This window comes from Littorina saxatilis, linkage group LG2 (genome assembly GCF_037325665.1).
Source record: "Littorina saxatilis isolate snail1 linkage group LG2, US_GU_Lsax_2.0, whole genome shotgun sequence".
NCBI lineage: Eukaryota > Metazoa > Mollusca > Gastropoda > Littorinimorpha > Littorinidae > Littorina > Littorina saxatilis.
In genome coordinates this window covers 62,411,107-62,437,603 of record NC_090246.1, presented here as the reverse complement: position 1 = coordinate 62,437,603, position 26,497 = coordinate 62,411,107, and the positions used below count along the sequence as shown (strand labels likewise).

The 26,497-nt window shown below is 41.2% G+C and overlaps 2 protein-coding genes and 1 long non-coding RNA gene across 3 annotated transcripts; 2 read left to right on the top strand and 1 right to left on the bottom strand.

Annotated features, from left to right (window-relative positions):
- Positions 1-403: 403 nt before the first annotated feature.
- LOC138959505 (ankyrin repeat domain-containing protein 29-like) lies at positions 404-8,217 on the bottom strand. The gene is made up of 7 exons (XM_070331026.1): positions 8,000-8,217; positions 6,415-6,513; positions 4,383-4,481; positions 3,766-3,864; positions 3,082-3,180; positions 2,778-2,876; positions 404-2,254 (listed from the first exon to the last, which is right to left on the bottom strand). The coding sequence occupies exons 1-7, from the start codon at positions 8,108-8,110 to the stop codon at positions 1,790-1,792; spliced, it is 1,071 nt and encodes a 356-aa protein (XP_070187127.1). The 5' UTR covers positions 8,111-8,217; the 3' UTR covers positions 404-1,789.
- An 87-nt stretch (positions 8,218-8,304) lies between these two features.
- LOC138959501 (dnaJ homolog subfamily C member 7-like) lies at positions 8,305-26,348 on the top strand. The gene is made up of 13 exons (XM_070331020.1): positions 8,305-8,435; positions 8,859-8,956; positions 9,651-9,775; positions 12,216-12,329; positions 14,699-14,773; positions 15,139-15,257; positions 17,389-17,542; positions 18,192-18,356; positions 19,123-19,214; positions 20,976-21,049; positions 21,334-21,480; positions 24,737-24,898; positions 25,327-26,348. The coding sequence occupies exons 1-13, from the start codon at positions 8,350-8,352 to the stop codon at positions 25,473-25,475; spliced, it is 1,560 nt and encodes a 519-aa protein (XP_070187121.1). The 5' UTR covers positions 8,305-8,349; the 3' UTR covers positions 25,476-26,348.
- On the top strand, positions 21,487-24,418 carry LOC138959515 (uncharacterized). Its single transcript, XR_011453729.1, has 2 exons — positions 21,487-22,406; positions 22,448-24,418. It is a non-coding gene; the product is annotated as an uncharacterized lncRNA (long non-coding RNA).
- Positions 26,349-26,497: the final 149 nt, after the last annotated feature.

Genomic DNA, 26,497 nt, shown 5'->3' with positions numbered 1-26,497 from the left:
CGGAGTGAGCTGACTATGCTCTCAGAGTATAGTGTGGGGAACCCAAATGGGCAAACGAGCTCACACGTAACCAGAAAATTCTGGAACGCTGAAGAAGAAGAATTTGTGAAGCACCTGGAGCCAATTGATGGGACTCGCGCTACAGAAAAGTGATTTATTATTATTGTATCGGTTTTAATTTATTTTTTCCCCATGAAACAAATATAACGGCTGGCAAACAATGATCAGGAAGGGTACACATTTTTGTTTTTATTTTACCTGATGATCATTGAATATCTGGTGTATTTTGTTATGTTCTTACATCTTTTTTGTGTGGGAAAGCCAGTGCCAGACCTGAAACTGCAGAATAGATAAGGAAGCATGTCAAACAAATGACATTACAAAAAGCAAGAAGACAAATACATGCGATTTCAATTTTCTTCCCTTAGATTTATGCAGATCACCATGTACAGTAGTAACAATGTGATAGTTTTACCATAAAGCCCTAAAACAAAAAAAAGAATTGAGTAAATAGAATTAGTTTTTCTTGAATGATGTAAAAATCAGAATACATGTGCAATCTGAGACTGAGTAAGAGTAACTGGCATAAGCTTGTTCAAGGATGATTTTTTACATTTTTTTTAATGTACATGTATAGTGTAACACAATTTAAAAGTGAAAGGATGTAAGCAGAATCAATTTTCATCAAAGAAATGGTGTACAGTCTTGAATACTATCGAAGACTGAGGGAATGGTGGAACATGAAACTAATCATCAGACAGAGCAACAACTTAAAACCAAACTGCTTACAGTTACACAATCTGGACAGCATGTATAATTTAAGAAAGGGCATTCTCAAATTGAGCACTGTGTACCTCGCTGTGAGAAGTGGTAACTAATAAGTATTCATTATTTTCTTATGTTATTATTGATATTATATTACATGTACACTATTAAAAAATGATTCTCACCAGCTTTGCTCCATTGCACCATCTATGCCATTCCTGTCAAGCTTTGAGAGATGTTGAACTTCAAGCATAATTTGTTGATTAACAACTGTAGAAACTGTCAATAGACGAAATCTGGAAATAACTGTCGGGTTTGTATGGGTTGTGAAAGAGTGAGTACCCTTGCTTCACTCAAACAAACATCACGTGATTCTTGTACACATGTTCAGACACATCCTCTCGCCAGTGACTGGCATCTTATGTCAGTTTCATATATGGGAAGAAACTGATGTTAGGTACACGCGCAGGGTATCGACTCTCAGAATCGCACTTTCCCCAAGAGCAACACATAATGTTTAGACCGATTTCTCTCCTGACTTGATTACTTAAACATGTGTTACCCGAAACCTAAAGTCAAAATATTTGTCTCAACTTCATGCGACATAACTCTGCCGAACAGTCATGTAGCAGTGACAGTTATTTCCAAAAATTGTCTTTTTAATATGTTGCTCTAGAATAAGATAATGAACAAGGTTTCAATTATGTGTGTGTTTAGATTTTAACCTGTCCTGGATGACTTCAATGAGTTTACTCAAACACACAAAAGAAGAAAAACCACGAATATGTGTATGTAGTTTCCAGGCTGCTCATAAGGATCCTTATGCTCTGTTTGACCTAGGTGCAAAACACACTCAAGGGCACAGTTTTCCGCCCTCATTCAGACACTTCCTTTGCGCAGACACGTCCATTCAGTGCAAGTTCACCTTGAGATAGGGAAAACATCATGGAACACGGTCAACTGCATGGGTTGTAATTATGTATACTATGCGCCGATTCAAGTTCTATGGAAGTAATGAATTTGTTCAACCATTATCCTGTGCACCAGATACTGGGCCCAACATCTTATCACCTCTGAAGCTGAGAAAGTTCACAAGCAGACTTGGCAGCTGCAGCCTTTGTACAACTTCAGCTATGCTCCGCCCCTTGTTGCAATAGCTCAGTCTTTTGCGAATACGGGTTCGACACAAACAAGTCAACGCCGGCAAATCTGCCTTTCTCTTCCCTAGCCAAGTAGCCATCTCCCTAGCAGGAGACGGAGCTGCCGTTTCACTGCTTATCCTTTTAGGTTCCTGTGAGTGGAGATCTTGAGAAGCGGAAGATGAGGTAGATGGTGTCTTGAAGTCTTTAGAGGAGGGAGCTGAAGCAGGAGGTGTCCATGGATCCTTGTGGAGGTTGTATCCGGCCTGAATCAGCATGTCCAGTGTCTCTTGTCGCACCTCGTGGGAGAGGTGCTGGTTGTCCATCAAGAGGGATACCACTGTTTTGTTCTGCAACACACCACATGGATGCGATTTTGATAGTCTGAACTTTTGAAGAGCGCTGGGGAGGGGGGTGGAGGGGAGAGACAGAAAGAGAGAGTGTGTGTGTGGGTGCTTCTCTGTATGTGATTACCTCGACTCTGATCCAGCTTAATAGTTATAGAACATGAAAGACAAACATTGGGATTTTTGTTTTACAACATAATTATTGCAATGCATCTCAAATAGGATGCTGAACACAGAATGTTTCCTTTGGATGTTTTGGAACATCAACTGACTACATATCTGGGCATGGCACTGTCAATACGGATAGTACTACCTCACATCTTCAATATTTCTGACAGACATTTCTAGCGCTACTCTATTATATACTCAAATATTTGCCCTGCCAATGAAACATAAGACTGCCGAGTGTTAAACAAGCCACTTTGTTTTTGTTTTTTTAAAGATAGCCACCACAATCTTGCTAGTTACTGTCAGCATTAAGGTTGTGATGAAATTCCATCAAAAGTAGCTTACTGAGCACTCTCACCTGAACTGTGATGTTCGTTTCTGCTCCTTGCAGAATGAGGTAGCGCACAACTGCCATGTGACCTAGATGCAAGGCGACATGAAGCGGCGTCCACTTGCTCTGGAATCAAAAATACGATAAGCGTATGTGTATATTAAATGAGAAGATGTTCTTCAAAGTTCAATTCTTTTCACACACACACAAAAAAAGGCTTCTGATGTGCATGAACTTGTAGACCTGGTAGGGCGGGCGCAACATAAATGAAATGATTCAGTTCAAAGTTCACTAATTTTTAAACTGCTCTAATATGCATGCATTTGTTTACCTTGACTCTGTAATTGACCTTCGCCCCTGCACCGACCAGTAACTTGAGAATGGGCAGGTAATTTGAGCGAGCTGCCCAGTATACAGGAGTACAGCCTTCCTGCAAGGAAAAAGGAACTCAGCAAAAATTTCACCAGCAAGGCAACTTTTTGTTGACACACATGGACACGATATATTCTTACTGACTGACTGGTGAATGTTCTGTTACAAGCTACAAACCATAGAAAAAGTCTTGACTCCAATCAATCACACACACACTAAATTACGAAAACAAGGCCTTCACTCACACATACTGTACTCACACATCCCCATCCACACACCCAAGAACAACACAGACACATACTTCTTCCTCTGCAATCGTGGGCTATGACTTTCACCCACACTCACGGGCACAAGTGGGCTTTTGCATTCAGACAGTCATATAGAGGGATGCATGATGTTTTTTTTCGTGTTTCTAAAACCCACCGAACATGGATTACAGGATTTTTTTTGCATACTTCGTCTTGTGTTTGCACTGCACATAAGCTGACCTGGGAAATCGGAAAAATCTCTGTCCTTAGCCCACCAGACGCAGAACCTACCACATCGAAGGATGATGTTCTTTCCACTATGTACCCATCTAGAGACACATACAAAATACATGCCTCATACAAGACCTAAAAGAAGCTATAAGTAAAAGACTCACGGAGTCAGTGATGTTGACATTGGCGCCAGCCTTCACCAAGCGTTCCACCACCTCCTGGTGCCCTCGCCACACCGCCACGTGCAGGCATGTCTTCCCGTCCTGAGCAATATATCAGTCCTATACATCAGGTTTTTTTACTGCATGTCAGCACATATACTACTTTACTTGCAAGCTACTGTGCTTATCATAGGTCAAACTCAGACCCACTCAACAAACCACAACAAGTTCTGTTAGATTCACTTTGCATGCATGGCATCTATCAGTGAAGCAAATGTGCTGCCGAAATCTCCTTCCCTTGTTGTCAACGTTGCCACTGATACTTATTATAAATAAGAAGAAAGTTCTGATTGTAAATGTACCCACAGCATGTAACACTGGGAGTAAATGTAATCCTGTTTGATATAGAAATAGATTTAAATTGATTCTTCAACCATGACACATTAAACTATAATTCTGTATCACATGGAAGAAATTCAAGTTGAAGTTAGTACTTTCTCTGCACAGAATGAACTGAATTTGTAACTCATGGGTTTTCATCTTACACCAAACTATCCATTCTTGCATGCAAGAAGAAGGATGACAAAATAGCACTGAACATTCAAAAGCATAGACTTTACCATTGTGCGCATATTGACGTTGGTTCCTGCTGCAATCAAGGCCTGAACGATGTCAATGTGACCCCCTCGACATGCCAGATGGAGAGCTGTGCGTCCATCCTGTTGAAATAATATTCAAAGCCATTGACTGACGTTACCTTGTGAAATGCAATAAATATACAAACCTGTACACGTTGTCCATGTTACTGCACCAAAGCATAATCAAAGGGGAAACTACTTGATATTGATAATACATAAACCCATCATCTTGACAAACAAGAAGGGCAAAGCCCATACGACTCACATGCTTTACACATTTTTCCTACCAAAATACATGTGACTTTGACCCAAGGTCAAGGTCATCCTAGGTCATGCAACACAAAGCTGTTAATTCAAGACATAGGAAGTACAATGGTGCTTATTGGCTCTTTCTACCATGAGATATGGTCACTTTTAGTGGTTCACTACCTTATTTTGGTCACATTTTATAAGGGTCAAAGTGACCTTGACCTTGATCATATGTGACCAAATGTGTCTCATGATGAAAGCATAACATGTGCCCCACATAATTTTTAAGTTTGAAACAGTTATCTTCCATAGTTCAGGGTCAAGGTCACTTCAAAATATGTATACAATCCAACTTTGAAGAGCTCCTGTGACCTTGACCTTGAAGCAAGGTAAACCAAACTGGTATCAAAAGATGGGGCTTACTTTGCCCTATATATCATATATAGGTGAGGTATTCAATCTCAAAAACTTCAGAGAAAATGGGAAAAATGGGAAAAATAGCTGTTTTTTAGGCAACATTTATGGCCCCTGCGACCTTGACCTTGAAGCAAGGTCAAGATGCTATGTATGTTTTTTGGGGCCTTGTCATCATACACCATCTTGCCAAATTTGGTACTGATAGACTGAATAGTGTCCAAGAAATATCCAACGTTAAAGTTTTCCGGACGGACGGACGGACGGACGGACGACTCGGGTGAGTACATAGACTCACTTTTGCTTCGCATGTGAGTCAAAAAAGCACAAACATATCAGTATTACAGTACCTATCTTTGTAAAAATAACCCCCCACCCCCAATGATCGTTAGTGTAAATCATACTGGGAATGGGTGCCCACAGGCTGAAACATTCATTATTATTGATATATATATTTCTGATGTTTTATATATATATGAGTGAGCATGAGTTGTTGATGCGAAAGAATGTGTATGAGTGCGCCTTGAGTCGCCTTGTGGTGAGATATGTGCACGTCATAAATTCTCGTATTATTATTAATATTAATGCAGTAGTAACATGTAGTGTTGAAGGTACGTAAGTGCAAATGACAAGCAACAAGAACGAATGACTCCTGTTCATAATCTCACCACAAGTACAATCTTTTACATGTACTACTCCTGATTGACCTGATTTCTGGAACGTGATAGTTCTAGTTCTTTATTTGGTGTTAAACGTCGTTTTCAACCGTTCAAGGTTATATCGCGATGGGGAAAGGGGGGAGATGGGATAGAGCCACTTGTCAATTGTTTCTTGTTCACAAAAGCACTAATCAAACATTTGCTCCAGGGGCTTGCAATGTAGTACAATATATTACCTTACTGGGAGAATGCAAGTTTCCAGTACAAAGGACTTAACATTTCTTACATACTGCTTGACTAAAATCTTTACAAAAATTGACTATATTCTATACAAGAAACACTTAACAAGGGTAAAAGGAGAAACAGAATCCGTTAGACGCCTCTTACGACATGCTGGGGAGCATCGGGTAAATCTCTTCCCCCTAACCCGCGGGGGGCTGAGCTCGGGAGTGCAAGGCCGCAGTGCCTGTGCTTTCGCATCAGCAGATTTTTAAACCGCTCTGTCAACAGTCAAACATTGCTCTCAAGTGTCAAATGTGCAAGTTATCAGGCAGGATATGCTTCAATGGTATACAAGTAAAAAATAAAAACTATCGTCCCGAACAGTTTTTTTAATCAAGGGAAGTATATATATATATGTGCCCAAACAAGTCACGTTCGGTTTCCATAGTTCTAACCCTTTGATCACAAACCTGGTTAGTGCTGTTGACCTCAGCTCCTGCCCTGATCAGCATCTGCACCAGTTCCACGCTGGACATGGACACCGCTTCATGCAGCAGGGTGCTGTCATACTGTGTGCACACATAAAGACATTGGAATATCACAATTAATACTTACTAAGCACAGTAAACTAAAAACACAAGGAAGGTATATATAGATCTTCTTCTTGTTCCTGTTGGTAGCCAAAGCCCACAAGGACCATTATTGCCTCTTTGGGGATGAAGCGGGGTCAAGAGCCAGCGACGGAAAAAAAATCTCTGCAACACGAAACTTGCCCACCTATGCAATAATGCATGCAAGAGTACAGTAAGCAGACCAAGCATAATTCTCAGATCATACAGTCCTCCTTTTTCCTGTTGAGAATGCTGTTATTTTCCTTCCGAGTCCCTGTTTTCTGTAGTCAAGTTAGTGTAGTAGTTTTCATTAACATCCTGAGCAACACCATGCAAGAAACTATCAACAACGTGGCTGCAAAAGGGAACCGGGCTGTTGGTTTTCTGCAACGCAGCTTCAGGGAGTGTACCCAAAAGGCGAAGACGGCAACCTACACCACAATCAATCAATCAATCAATAAGAAGCTTATATCGCGCGTATCCCGTGGGTACAGTTCTAAGCGCTTGTCGAAGAGCTGTCAACACAGAACTAACAGAAGAAAAAAACAACATCTACAGACCCTCATAAACATACAATAAACAACTGTTTAACAACAATGCACACATCAATAGCTAGGTCCAAACAAAATAATATTAAGCACACACAAAACACCTCTCACAGAGCACAACACAAGGATGTCATTTGGGGCACTGGGAGCTGGCCGGCTGCACCAGGAGTACGCCCTTCACCAGCCCTTTCAAACACATTTTTGCCCCGCACCACATCCGAATGGAATAAGTTACCAACATTAATATTATCGGCCCCCTCCCTGGAGTCGTATCACTCCCATCTCGACAGCAGTCTCCTGCAGCCGGGATGAGAGCCCCTTGAACGCACTCTCCCCTGTACATAGTTTTAACCTCCCCACCTTTTTAATCTCCCTGTTTACCGGAGCTAACCACTCTCGGTAACAGTGACTCAACCGCGGGACTCACGTTCACAAGAACCCAGTCCTGTACGGAAGAAGAAGAGAAGAACTAATTGCTACCAAAAGCACCTTTTAGCTGATAGGACTTTTGTAATACATACACATGTAGGCTATACGTTTTTTTGCCAATGGTTGTGTGGACAAATCAGCCCCAACTGTTGTAAATGAAAAGAAAAATTTCTAACTTGGACAGGAAATGTAAAGTTGTATGAATATAAGCCTATGATATCAACCGAAGGGAGGGGTTTTGTCCAGGGCATGCTTTTCTCCCAGAGAAGCTTACCTCCTGGCTCCAGATATGCCGGAGATGTGCAACATCTTCTTCGTCCGTTGTAAGCTGTGTCTGAGATTTATTCGTATTAGTTATTTGAATGACCCCAGCCTGCTTTACAAGAGCTAGACTTCTTGGAAGAGTCCCTGAAACTAGTGAAAGCATGTGGTAGGTGACTTGGTAAGTTGGTTACTTGGATTCTTACCCAAAATTTTGCGTTTATGTCAACTCCACCCTTCACAAGCCTCTGCACAGCTTTGTGGTCTCCTGCATTGATGGCACTTCTGAGTTTGGCAGACAGCTGCCTTTCTGACATTTTATCAAGCAATGTGTTTCTCTATCGTCCCAGGCTGGTAAGCAAACGTATCAAGAACAGTCTAGTTACTTTGGAAGTTCGGGGTTAACTTTCCTTGTGGCAGAGAACGCATGATTCTATGACGTCACTACTACACACCAGTCTGGTGCTATTTATAGTTCAGAGATGACCTTGCACTGGGTGTGTACTTGTGCATACACATTCTCGTCATATCACGCGTGAGGCTGTGAGGGTTCAACATGTCGGACATGGAAGTGAAGGAGCCTGAAGTGAATGGCTTGGACAAAACACCAGAGGATAATGAAGTGGAGATGATAGAAAAAGAGTTCAGTATTGTTTTTTGACGTAGCTTGATGTTTTCTGTGTATTGTGGACGGTTTCATATGTGGGATAACGTCCTCGATTTACTGTACCTCCGTGTGAAGTGTAGGTTGGGTGGACATTCACATTGCATCCGTTTCCAAGTCACGGCATTTCTCTGTGAAAATTGACTATAATGTCAGTAGTGTACACGTCAGAGAACTAATAAAACTTGTGCATTTGTCCCTCGTTTCATTTGACTTCTGGTTTGTTCGTCCAAGCAAGAGAAACATTCGTTTTGGTGAATATTTTAAGTTTGGACCCTCTCCATGTTGGTTTATCCTTGGAATGTTCGAGAATTTCCACATGAGATTTTACATGTGCGTTTGCAGTACACATGTACTTGTCTAAAAGAAGAGGTTTAACAGCTGTTTGTATATTTTTTCAGTGATGCGGAGTTAGCTGAAGAAAGGAAAGAGCAGGGAAACACATTTTACAAGCAGCATAAATACAAGGAAGCCCTTGATTGCTACACCCAAGCGATAAGTATGGCAACTTATATACTAAGTACTATTTTTAGAAAGCAAAAGTAGATATTTTTAGTATATTACTTGATTTTGGAATTTTTTCTTTTTAAACCTCTTGCTTCATGCATAGGAAGTTTATTTGATATTCCCAAATAAATTACACACATGAGATTGAGAATAGCATTAGCAGAAATGTTCCTGCAAATGTTGATGTTTAATTTTAAATCCATTTTGTCAATATGATTGTGAGAGCTGCTATTTCAAGAAAAGTGTTTGTTTCAAATTCAGAAAAGTAAAACAATCATTGTGTTTCATGACAAAAGTAATAGTTTGGATATTTTCGTATAATTTGACTCAGCACAAACAAGCAAGTTAGAATATTGTGCTTCTGTTCTAGTGTGTGCTGAAAGTGGTGAACTGAAACGTACACTACATAGGCCAAGGAGAAGCTGTTCATTTGTCAAAAAAAGACCCACAAATAAAAAGTAACTGTCTGGGTAAGAAAAAACAGGGTCCAGATGATCTAATAATTAGTGCAGGAATAGCTTTCTTCACAAAATTTGGGTCATTATTGATTTTTGTTTGTGTGGCATTTTAGCCATATTGCTGCTCAAATTGTCTTGTGAAACAATCAAAGCAAATCACTTGAAGTCAGCCTGACCACTGCTGTATAATGTGCAGTTTACACCTTTTGCTTAAATCTTGCATTGCAGACCTGTGTCCAACATGTGCGTCTTACCATGGGAACCGAGCTGCGACCTACATGATGATGAAGAAATACAAAGAGGCTCTACGCGATGCACAAGAAGCTCTACAGATAGACAACACATTCGTCAAAGTAAGAACAAAGCTGCCCATTCAGTCCTTAGATTAAGGCCTAAAACAAAAATAGGTGTGGTTACAGTAACCCGACCTACCCTATTTTTAGGGGCCGACCCTATAACTTTTTATTACATTTGTCAACAAAAAAACAAACAAAAACAAGACAACGAGCGCAGAAAACGCAATGAAAGCGAAAGCGCTTGAGTCGCACACATTTCCCTGTCAAGTAGGTTTAATTTGTACACATTAGAAAAAAGTTTTTAAAAAAAAAGTGATTGCCTACCTTCCTACCCTATTTGTTTGTGGCTGCTACTGTTACCTTAACCACACCTTTTTTTTTGGGGCCTAAGAAAAAAATTAGTGATGGGTGAGGTTACCTATCGCTGTATTAACCTTTTAACTACCAAGTTTATTGTTCTGTAGAATCCCTCAGCTCCCAAGTTATTTTGAGCAGAGACGGTCAAAAACGGGTATGCGTGTTTAAATTATTATTACTCAGTTTCTCTTTGTCAGATTGATAAAAAAAATTGGTATGTTATTGGATAGGGATCAAACTTCAAAGAGTATGTGTTCTTCATCTTGGTGGTATGTATGTCGCAGTGTTATCATGATTTATCTACCTGTTTACCTGTCAATAAAGTTGAAAAATTACGCTTACTTGTTGCTCCGGTATATCATCCGTTTCGCTGTCACTTGTTGATATTCATTGAACGATCAAAGTAGGTCAGATCAGCAGTGTTCACAGAAATGCTGATGTCGAAGCCAGAATCTTCTAATTGATGTCTATTTTCGTGGAGATAATCAAGCATAGTCATGAAATCAGGATCACTGTCATTTTAATCCATGTCGGCACCAAGCGCCCAAAAGATTTGGTGAAAAAAGATCGATTGTAACTCTCACAGAGATCGAAAGCACATGGGAAAAAAACAAGGCGGAAGTGAGACAATCCCACAATGCATTTGCAACCGTCTTATTACTACTGCTCGCGCACAACAACCGCAAACAACCGAAACAGACGCTACTCCGGCGAGGGGCGGTATCGGGCGGTATCGGGCGGTATGGGAATAGCGGCAATGGCGGAAGACGGGCGGTATCGGGCGGTATGGTAGTTAAAAGGTTAAGTAAATATACTTTACAATTACATTGCCATTTTCAAGAGTTACTAAACTTGACTTTGACTGGTATAAATGAGTAGTGAGCGTGTACATGAGGGTATGTGTCATGTGATTGTGTGTATTGGTTTGATACTCGTGCACAATCAATAACAAGAGGCGAAGCCTTCAAGGCTCACGTAAGAAATCGACAAACAGTAACACAAACTCAATCACTCCGTCACACATACACACACACACACACACACACACACACACACACACACACACACACACACACACACACACACATACACACACACACACACACACACACACACACACACACACACACACACACACACAGTAAGCATAGGTGAAACTGTGCAAGAAAGCGAGACCCTGGATCTGCCAAGTAGTCTCGGCCCGCTCACAATAACAATGACCGAGACTTTCAGTAATTCCTTTGCGTGACGTCTAACCCTCTTACGTCATAATGTGACGTCTTCAAGTAGTTTCTATCACACACGTCAAACACTTTTGACCGAGACTGACGTAATCCATAGACTCGGAAATGTTAAAGTTTCTATCACACACACACACACACACACACGCACGCACGCACGCACGCACAGACAGACAAAGTTTATCATCGCATAGGCTACACTTACGTGAGCCAAAAATAACAGACTATTTTTAACTTCAAAATAATTACTATCATTGTCAGTTACTCAGTAAGCATCACTCTGCCACACATGCATAGGCAACAGGAGGGTTCGCTAAATGTATGAGGGGGAGTGGATATTCCACTGCTGAATTTATTCCATTTGCTTTTCTTTGTTGGCAGAAATGCGATTCAGTATGAGTTCTCATTGTTCTATTATAAACACACGTTTAACTGAAGACATAATGCAGACATTTTGTAATTGCAATCTAAAGGCAGAGAAGCACTTAGGCGCGTCTTTCAGTTATCACATCTCAACGTTAAGAATAACCTGCTTTAACATGGGGCAGTTAAAGCACATATTGCACTGTGTGACATCAATAGCGTCAAATGATTTCTTAGCAGACAAGCTTGTCAGGCAGGCCTTACTGGAAAGGGCTATCCCCTAGGGGATCTGAAAATCAAATTGGGGTAACATCATTAAATTCTCCCTGCAAATTGCACACTGTGTTGAAATTCCTTACTGAACTATTTAGACTTGTAACTTAGAATTATATGTTAGCTCACTATTACTAAGCTATTGATCAGTTGTGAGTGTTTGTGTGTTGCACAGTATGTATTTAAAGAGAATACCAAGCTAAACTTTGCCTTGGTTGTCCTTTAAATTTGCTATTGAAAGTAATTTTGTCTGTTAATTTCAGGGTTATATACGAGAAGGAAAGTGCCACTTGATGCTTGGCAACGCAATGGCAGCTCTCAAAAGTTACAATCACGCTTTGGAACTGGATCCTGATAATGCAACAGCTAAGTCAGAGGTGAGATGCGGTCTGAAAAAAATAGATATGCATTGCATAGAATCTAAAGGCTATGCCCAGAACTGGCCCTCTGGAAGGGATGTCACAATCTCGTGTACCAAAAGAAGAGTGAACATTTTGAGATTCATGCAGTGTTACAATAAACCTCACACAGTGTAAATAGGGAGATTGTCGATCTATTGTTTGAAAGGATGCCTCTTTTTGGGACACCACATTCATATTTTTTTGGTATAGATATTTCTTCTAGTACGTATATGGGTCATTCTCAGAAATGGTGGTCCAGTGAGAGTGAGTAGGGGTGACACATTTGAAATCATGAAAAAGTAAATTAACATTATTTCTACCACGACTTTTTTCATCTGAATCTATTCCTGAGACATTAAAGCATTGTTGTATGTCAATAAAAATGGTTTCTATACGTTGGTGTTGTTTTTGTGTGCTTTTCAATTGCGAAGTTCGGCCGTTTCCGGATCGCCGAAGCGTTATACGACTTTCGTGATCAACAATATGTTCAGTCTCATGGCTAAATGCAAACATGCAAACACCAACAAAATACTGCAATCGACAGTCAGGAGTTCAGTCTTGGACGTAGCAACACATCTTTGCAAAAACTCACGCTGAATGTGAAGTTACGGGCTTCGAACAAAAAATTCTGAATGTCGTAATGCATCGTATCCAAACTCGACGCGCGAACATCGGACAGCAATGTGCTCCATGACTTTGCCACATCACGGCTATTTTTAGCTCTTTGGCGCACAGGAAGTTCGAACAAGAAAATAGTCCTTTGAATCACAGCCAAATATTCACAGAAAACACCAGAATCATATCATTTGCTGAAACTCATGGCGTCGTTTTCCGACCTACGTTACGACTGAAGATAGTTTTTACTTAATAGTCGAGCCTGCAAAGCTTTGTCACAAACTTGCACACCGCGGATGGCGACAATGTAGTGTCGGAAAGATATCGAGTGCAAACAGTCTCTCAAAGCGCGAAGTTTAGCGGAACAAAGCAGCCAAGAAGTTTTCGTATCCTCTGATTGTCGATGTTCGACATTCATCAAGTACTTAAAATGGGTAATCGGAACGCAACAGGAACTTTCAACAAATACAGCAAACTCTGACGAATTGTGTTTTGTGTAGTTATTTTGGGTCAGACGGGTTTTGCCGGCAGGAAAGGCCAAACAGTGCAGATTCATGTCTGTCGCACAGGAACCGAAAGTGGTTCAAGCATTTCGTTTCTGTGTTGCGACATTCACCTTAGTCAGTTCCAAATGTCATTTTTTTACCAATATTAGTTGAAGTCCTTACCTTTCATAACTAGAATGTGTTGGGTAGAACACAAAAATACTGCAGAACTGATAAAAAATGCACAAAGGATTGAAGGCTTAGGTTGTTTAAAGTTGGAATTTGGTTTCCATGTTACAACATTCATCACGTAAATACAACACTTTAAAACATCTCTTATTCAGCAACCAATTACTCTTTTTGTCTAATTTTTGCATTATTATGTATAGCAAACAATAGACTTCATAGTAAAAACAATTATTTTGTATTTCTTGACACTTTATTTTTTACTTTGTATGTGACACTTTGGACCACCATTTCTGAGAATGACCCATATATATATCTGGCAGCTGAAGAAAATCTCCGCACCCTGTGTTTTCTTGACAATTATGAACCACACACCTTATTAAATGTTATGAGGTAGTTAATTAACCTTTTGAACATGGACTGGACAAAATGTGGTAAACAGGCATACCACACCCTCTGCATTCCAATTTGTTTGTACAGTTTCTGCACTCACCAAGTTAATGATCTGACGTGAGAATTGCAATCATGAAAATATTTCAAATATTCTTGTTAATTTGCTTCTGGGACATATTTCGGGAACCTGTGCATTGTGCACATCAGTTACCTGAAAGAACGCTAAAGCAGTAGAAGTGTACATCATTATTACAGTTCAGTGAATATAATATATGTATTTCAGCTTGCTGGAGCCCATACCTGAGGCCTTCTGCAGGCCCGGTAGCTCAGTTGGTAGAGCACTGGACTTGTGATCGGAAGGTCGCAGGTTCGAATTCGGGCCGGGACGGACACGGGTCAACTTTATGTGAAGACCCAGAGACGGAAGCCATGTCCCACCCCCGTGTCATCACAATGGCACGTAAAAGACCTTGGTCATTCTGCCATAAGTGCAGGTGGCTGAATACACCTAAACATGCAGACACCTGGGTAGCGCGACTCCGTTGCTGCTAGCTTTCCACTGGGAGGAAGCGACCCGAATTTCCCAGCGATGGGACAATAAAGTAATGAAAAATGAAAAAAAATAAAATGTTAGTAACTGCTTTTGTTTTTGCTCTTTTGTTCCAGCTTAAAACTGTAAAGAGTCTGCAGGAGATGGAAGCCAAGGTGGAAATGAACTTTGCAAGAGGTGACCACAGAACAGTAAGTCTCAATAATCTTTCTCTGTGTTCAGATTCTGTCTTATTTATTAAGTTTAAAACATACCTGTGAAAATTTGGGATGAATGTGTGTCTGTTGCAGTGAATAAAAGTGATATATCATGGTTTTAATTTTTCTATGTGTGTTCCCCCCCCCCCCCCCTGGTTTACTGCATTGTTGTGCATGACTTGTTTTAGATATGATTCTCCGTATTGGGGAAAAGGATTGTTGCTGTTGTACAATGTGTTTCTTAGTCCTGGGGAACAGTGTTGAAACAGATGTAGTAATTTTAGATTTGGATTTTAAAATACATTTTCATTGTTCACACTCGCTTCGTATTTTGACACTTTTTTTTCTCTTCTTGTCAGGCTATGTTCTGTTTAGATCGATGCCTGGACCATAGTCCAGCCTGCACACGATTCAAGGTGCTAAAAGCCGAGGCCCTCAGCTTCCTTGGTCGACAGCAAGACGCACAGGAACTTGCCAAGTGAGTCCTTTATACTTTTTTTTATAGTGATTTATTAGAGACTAGAATGAATACCCGCTTCGCCGGGTAGCCGGCTTCGCCGGGAAGAAGTACTTAGAGCCATACGCCGGCTTCGCCGGGTCCGAACAATGGACCCGCCAAGCTTAGGTCCCTCCCAGATTCGTGGAATGGGAACAGCACGAAAATGATTCAGTGGCCATAATGCCATTCCTGACCATATCGAGTCCCATCCTTGTCGACGAATGTAACCGTGTTAATCACCTTTGGAGGCGAACTCCACTCAAACAGGACTGAGCAAGTTATGGCTTCTAAAAGGAAGGCCAGTACATAAATTTACAGATGATGATGATAAAATCGTTTATTTAACGTCACTCTGTAAAAACATTGGCGACATTTGTCTTAGATTAAGAACACACACAGGCACGCACACAAACTTTCCCTTTATGTACAGTGGTTCACCACCCTCCCGCCCCCCGCACACTCTCGCTCATCTAATTAAAAATGGTGTTAAGAGATACTTGGATATAAAATGGTATTTTTAAAAGTTCTGATAAAAATATATAGTAGCTGTATGAGAAGCAATGGCGTCAGCCGCAGCAACGTCTCTTCATATCCAGGGACCAAGTGGGTGCGTGTGCATATGTCCAGCGATAAGTTTGGGACCTTGCCACCCAAGGTCTTTATTAAAACTTAAAAGATAGCTTAATTTTTCCTTTGAGGTATTTGGCAGAATATTTCTATTTGAGTTTATAAACTGAGTCAGGGGTTGAAAGTGGCATGAGTTCAAATCACACTCCAAAGTCAAATGAGCAATGGTGAGGTCGGATTGACAGGTGCATTTAAGCTCTAGAAATTGGTAATTCCCAGCTTCTGCACTTAGGCGGTTAATCCTTTTTATTACACGTGGGCATGCATTATAGGTGTTCATCTGTTTTGATGGGGCTTCCCGAAAAGTTACACAAAAGCCGCCAGACCACATCACAAACAGAACTGAACAATGCACAGGTGTTGCTCACATAGAGACACACACACACACACACACACACACACACAAACACAGAGAAGCCGTATCTATAGAGAGATAGATGACAGTGTATTTTTAGCGTGGCTATAAATTGATTCGACCTTTGCACTTTTACAGTGAGGATAATTTACGGGTCCAATTTACGTTCTGGACACTGCGTTGACCTTCTAAAAATAGTAACAGTAACAGAACGCCGGGAATATCCGAAGACGCTCCACTCACACTATAGTGCACCATTACGAAGGAAGGGAGGTAAACGCTGAAAACCTGGAGAATATGAGAAGATAAGGAAGAGTTACTTATAATGGTGAAATGAACACAAAAACCAAAATCGATTCAGCGCTGCGCGCTGAGAGCACGTGTTGAAATATCTCATCGATGATATTGTGTCCGGGGTGTAGCTGAATACGGTGTCCAAATTTGAAAAAGATCCACCGAGAACTTTGGCTTTGGTGTGTCGGTATGGGGGCCCGGGTAGCTGAGGTGGAACCAAAATAGCTGAGGTGGAACCAAAATCGGTTCAGCGCTGCGCGCTGAGAGCACGTGTTGAAATATCTCATCGATGAGGTTGTGTCCGGGGTCTCTCTGAATAAGCCCACCAAATTTGAAGCAGATCCATCTAGAACTTTGGCCGTGCATGGCGAATACACAAATACACAAACACACAGACACACAGACACACAGACACAAGTCGTATATATATATAGATAGATGGTGTGCAGATTATTTAAAGGGGTTCTGTCTAAGACACCTGTTTGGAAACATATTCTAATGAATTTGACATTGACAAGTCTAAGGAGCATTCAATATACATGTACTGAAATTGAGATGCAATGATTTGCACTTATTTACTTGAAAGTTCTCCTGTAATTATGCTAATAAATTCAGGGGATTGAGTTATGGAAAGGGCCTGTATTAGAGCCCTGATTCAGTTCACAGTCATATGTTTCTACTGCTTGGTGGTATGCGAATGTCTTGCAGAGAAAAGCTGTTAGATTGAATGTAATTGAATCTAGAATCTAGCTACTGCCAGCAAATTTCACTGCAATCCCGTGTGAAAAAGTGGGACGAAGGGATGATGTGATTGGACTTTTGATGTGATTGCAGCGATGTTTTACAACGAGATGGAATGAATGCTGATGCTCTGTACGTGCGAGGCCTGAGTCTGTACTATCAGGACAACACGGAAAAAGCCTTCCAGCACTTTCAGCAGGTGCTGCGTCTGGCCCCTGATCACAGCAAGGCCAGGGAGGCTCTCAAGGTATAGTGTGTTGTTATGGGGGATTTGGAGCAGTAAAACAGCTGTACAGTGCACCCCCCAAGTTAAGACTCCCTTCTTTTTATGACTTAGCTTTTGCCAATTTTCTGTTCGTGACGTCTCTTACCTTAACTCCATTTCCAGACTGCCTTTTAGGACCTGATTATCCCAGATTTCTGAAGGTATAAAGAAGAGGTCAATTTGTAGTTGGATGAGCAGTTTGATTCTTGGCTAAAAGGCTGTCTTGAAACTATTCTTTCGGAGTTAAGTTGGGTGATGGAAAAGAATCTTGAAAGTGGGGATTAGACTCCCTTGTTTACAGGAGCTAAAGGGCAGAGAGATCGATATATATTATTAGTCATATTTCTTCTTGTTTTGCTTTATTGTAGAATTTAACTTTTTAAGGTCATACATCTAATCAGTCATTTTTTTGTGAGGGGTGGGGGTGGGTGTAGTTTGATTGGCATGTTTTCGAATTAAACCCCATGGAAGTGACATCACATACTGAAAGAAGAGCAGCTAATCGGGATTCATTTGGTGGAGGAACGGTGAAGAACCTCTCGCAGGGCTATATCGGGTTATTTCGCTGAATTTGAAGAAGTGAAAAAAACGTAAGCTTTGCAATATAAACAATGCCATGTTGTTGTTGCAGCGAGCCAAGCAGCTGACACAGCAAAAGGAGGCAGGCAATAGTGCTTTTCGAGCAGGTCGACTGCAGGAGGCATACGATTTGTATACCAAAGCTTTGGACATTGATGCTCACAACATTTCCACCAACTCCAAACTCTACTGCAATCGGGCAACAGTTAGTTCCAAGGTGAGTTGATGACTTTCTTCAGCCATAGATACATTAGAACGGCTGTACAGACATGTAGACGGGTGCATTTAAGCTTTACTTTTCACATTACATTAGATATATATATAAAAAAAACAAAGGGAAGTAATCGCTCTTTATGCATACGACATGTGTAAAAGAGTAAGCGAGAGTTGTACGGAACCTTTTCTCCTGTCACCTGAGAGAATAACAAGCATTGAAATGAACAAGCGACTTTCAAAGGGTTCCGTACAACTCTCGCTTACTCTATTACACATGTCGTATGCATAAAGAGTGATTACTTCCCTTTGGTTATTTGATATCTTAACATCGCTCTGCCTCATTCTGTTTAAGATTCATTACATAAGAAATCGGAAGAATTGAGAATGGTGACATTACTTTGAAACCTGTGGTTATTTTTTTTTTGAGTTGCCTTTGAAGGTGATGACATTCTGTACTGGACGCATCTGTACTTTCCTTGCAGCGATTTGGCCCAGAATACTAAAGAACCGTTTTACAATTTAGAATGATTCGTTGTTTGACAGGAAATGATTGCATTGCAGACCTGTCATAGGTAGACAGGTAAAATTCAGTAGTTTGGAAAGATGCTTTTGCGTGTGTGTGTTTGTTTGTAAAAAAAGGAAAAACATTAATAAAACAACCATGTGATGATACATTTTAGATGCTGCTTCTCGACTGCCTTTAACATTCTAAAAGGTTGTAATGAATGGCAGCAGGTTGTGATTTTACCTTTTCATCTTCTTTTCAGTTGAACAAGTTAGAAGACGCCATCGCTGACTGCAGCAAAGCACTGGAGCTTGATGATGGTTACATCAAAGCCTATTTGCGGCGTGCCAAATGGTAAGCAGCATTCTTGTATAACTTACACTGGAAGCACAGACTGTGCTGCCAATGATCCAGTTTGCTGGTGCTCTTCTTCCATGCAGTTGTAACTCATAATTTCCTCAGAAAGAAACATGCACAGACAACACTAGTGTAGCCTGGCACAAAAGTTTGATCTTGATGTCAGGGCATCAGTATTGAACCTTTTTGTGGTCTCTTTTGTGTAAACTAAGGTAATGGGTTGATACTGGGGACAACTGAAAATGACACTGATTGCACAGGCATTTTTGACTCACATGCGAAGCAAAAGTGAGTCTATGTACTCACCCGAGTCGTCCGGACGTCCGTCCGTCCGGAAAACTTTAACGTTGGATATTTCTTGGACACTATTCAGTCTATCAGTACCAAATTTGGCAAGATGGTGTATGATGACAAGGCCCCAAAAAACATACATAGCATCTTGACCTTGCTTCAAGGTCAAGGTCGCAGGGGCCATAAATGTTGCCTAAAAAACAGCTATTTTTCCCATTTTCTCTGAAGTTTTTGAGATTCAATACCTCACCTATATATGATATATAGGGCAAAGTAAGCCCCATCTTTTGATACCAGTTTGGTTTACCTTGCTTCAAGGTCAAGGTCACAGGAGCTCTTCAAAGTTGGATTGTATACATATTTTGAAGTGACCTTGACCCTGAACTATGGAAGATAACTGTTTCAAACTTAAAAATTATGTGGGGCACATGTTATGCTTTCATCATGAGACACATTTGGTCACATATGATCAAGGTCAAGGTCACTTTGACCCTTATGAAATGTGACCAAAATAAGGTAGTGAACCACTAAAAGTGACCATATCTCATGGTAGAAAGAGCCAATAAGCACCATTGTACTTCCTATGTCTTGAATTAACAGCTTTGTGTTGCATGACCTTGGATGACCTTGACCTTGGGTCAAGGTCACATGTATGTTGGTAGGAAAAATGTGTAAAGCATGTGAGTCGTATGGGCTTTGCCCTTCTTGTTCTGCACAAGGTTTGAACCATGTGATGACAGGTGCAATGGCCTAGTAGTGTATAAGACGCCGGCCTCCATTGCCCAAGGTCGCGTGTTCGAATCCCGGCTGTCTGGTGGGCTAAGGGTGGAGATTTTGTCAATCTCCCAGGTCAAGTGCAGACCTGCTAGTGCCTTATCCCTCTTTGTTTATACATGTAGGCATCAGACCAAGTGCACACGAAAAATATCCTGTAATCCATGTCAGAGTTCGGTGGGTTATAAAAACACAAAAATACCCAGCATGCTTCGAAAGCGGCATATGTCAGGGTAAAAACAGTTATACGCGTAAAAATCCACTCATGGAAAAAACATGAGTACGTGGGGGTTACAGCCCATGAATGCAGAAGAAGAACCGTGTGTTGTGTCATTAAAGGGAGGATTATGATGGAAAATCTGTGCATGAATTGCAACAAGGACTTTCTAGTAGGATGTTGTTATCAAAGTTAGTTTTCCTTGTGGATTTGCACCAGTGGTTTGTCTGGTTTCAACTGTTCAAAGGGAAGGTTATGTTTGTGAATGACAATATTTTATAGCAATACACAGTCACAATAGGTTTGATTGATGAGTGTTTCACTTTCACAAAATTAGATATACAGCAAATGTGGAATATTTTTAGTCTCATGCATCATGTTTCTTTGTTTGTGTGTACAATTTCCAGGTTTCGCTCTCTGTATATGGGTCTGCATGCATGAAGTCACAACATTCAGTGGTTGTTGTTCTTTTTCAGTTACTCAGAAACAGAGCAGTACGAGGATTCTGTGAGGGATTATGAAAAAGTTTTCAAACTTCAGAAAACACGAGGTAAGATAACAAAAATTACCCGACTTTTTTTTCTGATTAAGTTCCTAATGAAGGTTAAATCTTTTGAAAGTGGAAAGAGATGGTAGGGGGATGGACTGGTGTTCAAAACGCAAGTTGATGCTAATTGCCCAGACTGGGTGTGTGGGAACAGACATTTGCCAGTTTCAGACATTTTTGCAATGAGTAGAGGAATGGTTGGAGGCAGACATATTAACCCCCTGTAGGATGCACTGTGGGTGGTTTTAAAGCACTCCGTTCACCTTGCAAAACTTTCTCTATTTCAGAACACAAGCAGTTGCTGCACGAAGCCAAGATAGCCCTCAAGAGAAGTAAACGGAAGGACTACTACAAGATCCTGGGAGTGAAGAAGGGGGCTTCAGAGGATGAAATTAAAAAAGCATACAAAAAGCGAGCACTCATTCACCATCCAGGTAAAACCTACTGATACTGTTACCATCTCAAAACGGCCTGTTTTGAGATGGATTACCCTGTGTCACTGTGCTGTCATTGTGACGCGTTTTGAACATGTTTGGTGAAGCAGGGCTCACACACAGACATACACTCCTAGTCTTCTATAAGTATAAGAATGGAAACATTCATGAGATAGCAGTGAATCGGCATAGTTTTTCAGAGTTATTGAGTCTTCTCGACTGAACTTGGAGAATGAAGATTATGAAGGCTGTCCTGGTCTGAAGCAAGCACGGTGGTGGCTGATAAGATCTATGCAAGATAAGGACCTGCCACAACGACTGCAGGGGAAGGTCTGGTGCTGTTGTGGCACCTTGGTTTTAGCTGTGCTGTCTCTTTTTTTTCATGCTCGCTCTGAGGCTGTACTCGAAGAGCAAGATGGACTTGGTGATGGTTTTCCGCCACAATTCCCTTTTGCTGGTCTTTGCTGCTAACTGGCAGTGGTCAATGGCACAGGAGGTGAGTGCTCCTTGAGAGTGACCTTGTAACTCTTCCTCGGTGATCCTCTGTCAGTGTCAGCTCACCAAACAGCACAATCTTTGGGAGGTGGTGGTCTTTTATCCTAGCAGCATGACCTGCCCAGTGCAGTTGTAACTTCAGTAGATTTGCTTCTATGCTGGTGGATTTGGCATCTTCAAGGACTTCAATATTTGTGATGAAGTGGATATTGAGGATGGTACAGATGCATGGTTGATGGAATCTCTCAAGGAGATGGATGTGACAATGATAAGTCACCGAGGTCTCTGCGTCGTACTGCAGGGTAGTACCGCTTTGTAGACTTTCATTTTGGTGTCTTTCTTGAGGTTGTTGTTGTTCCAGACGTGTTTGTATAATCTACCAGGTAGGTAATCTGTTGGACTGACTTGGCTCTGTCTGGCCAATGGAGATGGTGGGAGGGTGGTAATTGTCTTGAGGTGCCCGTTCGTGGAGGTGGGAGGGTGGTAATTGTCTCGAGGTGCCCGTTCGTGGAGGACCTCAGGTCATTTTGAGGCTTACCTCGTAGACCGAAAAGTTCACAGGCCTTGTTTCACGCTGTTCGCAATGTGGAAAGGTTGTGAGAGGTCACTGCCTTGCCTGCTCTGGCCAAGCTGGTTCTTTGTAGAGCTGAATGATCATTGTAAGAAACTTTACTAGACAGCCTTGCTTTTTCTGGATCGTCCAAAGTCCTGTCATGCTCTCAGTATCAAATGCGGTGGTCAGGTCGACCAACATGGTGTACACTCCTCTGTTCTGCTCACGACACTTCTTCTGAATCAGGCGCAAGGCAAAAACCATTTCAGTGGTGCCACGCTCGAAAGCCACACTAGCTCTCGTGGAGGTGGTCTTCAGCAATGGCAGGAACAAGCCTGCCATGGAGAACAGGGTGATCCGCAATAATTTGAGCAGTCTGACTTTTCTCCTTTGTTTTTTTATAAAGGTTGATGCATCTCTGAAGTCTTGCTGAAGTTTACCCTGTTCCCAGCAGCAGGCAAGAAGGTCGTGGAGTTGAGTACCTCCCCAGTATTTATATTATATGTGCAAATGAAAAGAGCAAAATCTGAAATCAGATGGATGAAGAGAAGTAAATTTCTTTTTGGCTGTACATTTGTACCATGGCAGCTAAAACTTTGAAGATCTGAATGTTTGAAAGGACCACAGATACGTGAGTACCGTATTTTACGGCCTACAAGATGCGTCTGTTTTACTCCACTGGGACTCGTGCGGCTTATCCGCTGCTAGAGGCTTATCCATGATCAAGTCTTTATTCAAGAGTTGTTAAAAATCTTTGTCGTTAACAATTTTCGTGTGAATACTCGTTGACTCAATATCAACATGCCCAAAAAGAGACCGTTTAGCATACGATGCTCAGTCTTAATTAGATACGATCAGAGAAGAGAAAGGGAAAAAAAAGAAAACGGAGCTCAACTGAATGCTTGTAAGAAGACTCGAACATCATATGCAGGCTGGCCGAAGCTTGAAACTGAGCTGCAGTGTGGATCCAGCTTCAGCGAGCTTATGGTTGTGGGCTTACCACCACACAAGCTCGGCATTAACTGAGCCGCTTCCGGGGTAGTAGAAGCTCTCCTGCAACTTTGTTTCGGACATGGAGTCAGATTTCTAGGTTTTGTCTAATGAAGAAAACTAAGATGTGCAAAGATTACCTTGAGATACTATTGTATGTATTTGTTGCTGTTGTTTTGTAACAAAACAAATTCACTCGATAAATGAATCAGCGTCTGAATGTATGCGGTGGAAACGTTTCTTTGCTATTGTAGTTTTCACACCCAAAATTCGTTTTATGATCCAAGATATCTGTGCAGTTTATCTGCTCTCCGCTTTGCGTGAATAGAAACAGGGTTTGCCTTAATGTACTGTGCCCGGTAGGTCGTTAAATAGTGTACTAGAATGACAGTATGAGAGATATAATCCGCGACCTAAGGTAGGCTGATATTTTCCTTGCCTCTTGATGAAATTCTTCAAAGACATTCAGAGTTCTCTTCATGAGAAAACAAAAAAACGCAATGTGTTTATGACTGTAGACATTTCTTGCCTTCTCCTCCTGCAAAAGATAGGGTTTTTTTCACAGCTGGTTGTTTTGCACTCTTAAAAAATGGTTGTTTTGCACTCTTGTATGGTTACCGGCACGGTTGGCCTAGTGGTAAGGCGTCCGCCCCGTGATCGGGAGGTCGTGGGTTCGAACCCCGACCGGGTCATACCTAAGACTTTAAAATTGGCAATCTAGTGGCTGCTCCGCCTGGCGTCTGGCATTATGGGGTTAGTGCTAGGACTGGTTGGTCCGGTGTCAGAATAATGTGACTGGGTGAGACATGAAGCCTGTGCTGCAACTTCTGTCTTGTGTGTGGCGCACGTTATATGTCAAAGCAGCACCGCCCTGATATGGCCCTTCGTGGTTGGCTGGGCGTTAAGCAAACAAACAAACAAACAAACTCTTGTATGGTTAAGTGTGGATTCTACCTTTCCTTAGGCTTGCTTGTAGGTCTGGATAAGGCAATGGAGATTCCATGCAAGAGTTGTTTCCAGGAGAAAATCTCCCCTTCTGCTTGTCATCCATTGTCTGACCTGTTGAAGGAGTACACTGTGCTGACCGTTTAGTTATTTGGTAAAATTAAATTTACAAAAAACACCTGAAAATCAATATTTTTTATTTTTTACATAAGTTCATCCAGTAATGCTTGTCTTTTGATTGAAAACTAACGCTATTTTTTTCCTTTCCATCAGATCGGCACGCGCATGCGACTAAGGAAGAGCAGAAGGAGGAGGAGAAGAAGTTCAAGGAGCTGGGAGAAGCATACAGCGTGCTGTCAGACTCCAAGAAGCGTGCGCGCTACGACAACGGGCAGGACCTGGAAGATATGGCTGATGGAGGCCACGGGTTTGGGGGTGAGTGCTAACCTTACTTTCTTCAGGAAAATCATTGTGAAATAAGCCTTGTAATTGATTTAGGTGTTATCATAAAGCTGTGATTCTGTATACTTACCTGAGGAAAAGGCCACAAAATAGTGTTCTAAAGTCAAAAATCGAAAACGTTCTGAACAAAATTACTTCAGTTCAGTGCCATCTCCGCTAAACAAGTGTTCCATTTTTGTGGTTGGGTATAAACAAAACATCCAGAAACACTGCAGGTGTAAGCATTTTAAAATGTTTTGTAGCAGCTGCTCAAAACCTCAAGCAATGCATAATAAAATGGAGGGACAGAAACACCAACATGCACACACACACCACACACACACACACACACACACACGCACTTTCATCCTCAACTCTGTTAAGCTACAAAGTGATCAAGCCATTCTTTGTGCTTGTTTCAGATGTGGATCCCAACCAGATTTTCCAGGCTTTCTTCGGGGGTGGAATGGGAGGCATGCCAGGCTTTGCCTTTGGGCATGGTGGTGGTGGTGGTGGAGGAGGCGCTAGCCAATTCCCTGGTGGCGGCGGCTTCAACTTTCAGTTTGGATAACCTGGCCACTGTGGATTATCTGGCGACCGTTACTGTGTGTCTGATGGTTACTGTGTATCTGATGGAGGGAGTGAGAGAGAGAGAGAGAGAGAGAAAGAGTATGTATGCATGTGTGTGTAAACGGGAATGAGGGATAGTGTTAAATATTGTAATTTGTATGCTTGCGTTTACCAAGAAAAAGAGACAGGGTGTGCATATTTGAAGTGTTTGAACATTAATTTTGAAGTATCTGGATCTTTTAATTTGAGGTAGCGTTGTGTCAGAATGTGTGTGTGTTAAATAAGAGACAGAAATGTAGTTTGTTTTAATTTGACGATTAGATGCATATGAAAAAGACATCTTGGATTGTTTAGTGTGTCCTAAACTGTGCTGATAATCAGAATATGGTGGAACCTTTTCATTCTGAGCCTGTGTAAATTTAATGTGGTTTTGTGAAATTTGTTTAAAAAAAAGTATGCCGAGATCTAGTGCACTTTACAAACACTGGTGGGCAGACCCATTGATTATTAAAGATGAAGAAAACAGATAGTAATTTGTGTTGTTTGTATCAGAGTCTTACCTTCTTTAAATTTAAAGAAAAAAGATTGTAATTTGTGGTGTTTATATTAGTCTTCTGTCAAAAATAAGAGATGGATTGTTTGTGGGACTGTGCTGTACACCATTGTTGGTGGCTCACGATTCCATTATACATGTACCTGCCGAAATAAAGAACATTTGATTTTAGATTGGGTGATTTTATGTTGTTTTAAGAATCTTGATTTGGTTTTAACAGAAGTTACTTGGAGACTTTTTATCCCAGAATCCGAGAATGATTATGGGGTTGTCCACAATTAACTGATCTTTTCAACAATAATAAAAATGGATTAAAGCTTATTCTCTGTGTGTCTTGTTTGGTGTATGCTGTTTACTATTTGTCAGGGAAATGTAAATTCAATGCTTTTTGATACTACTTGTGTACACTCACACTGGAGGTCAAGTAGAAAATGTTTGCATAAACAACTCTTCTGGGGAAAAAAAAAGTG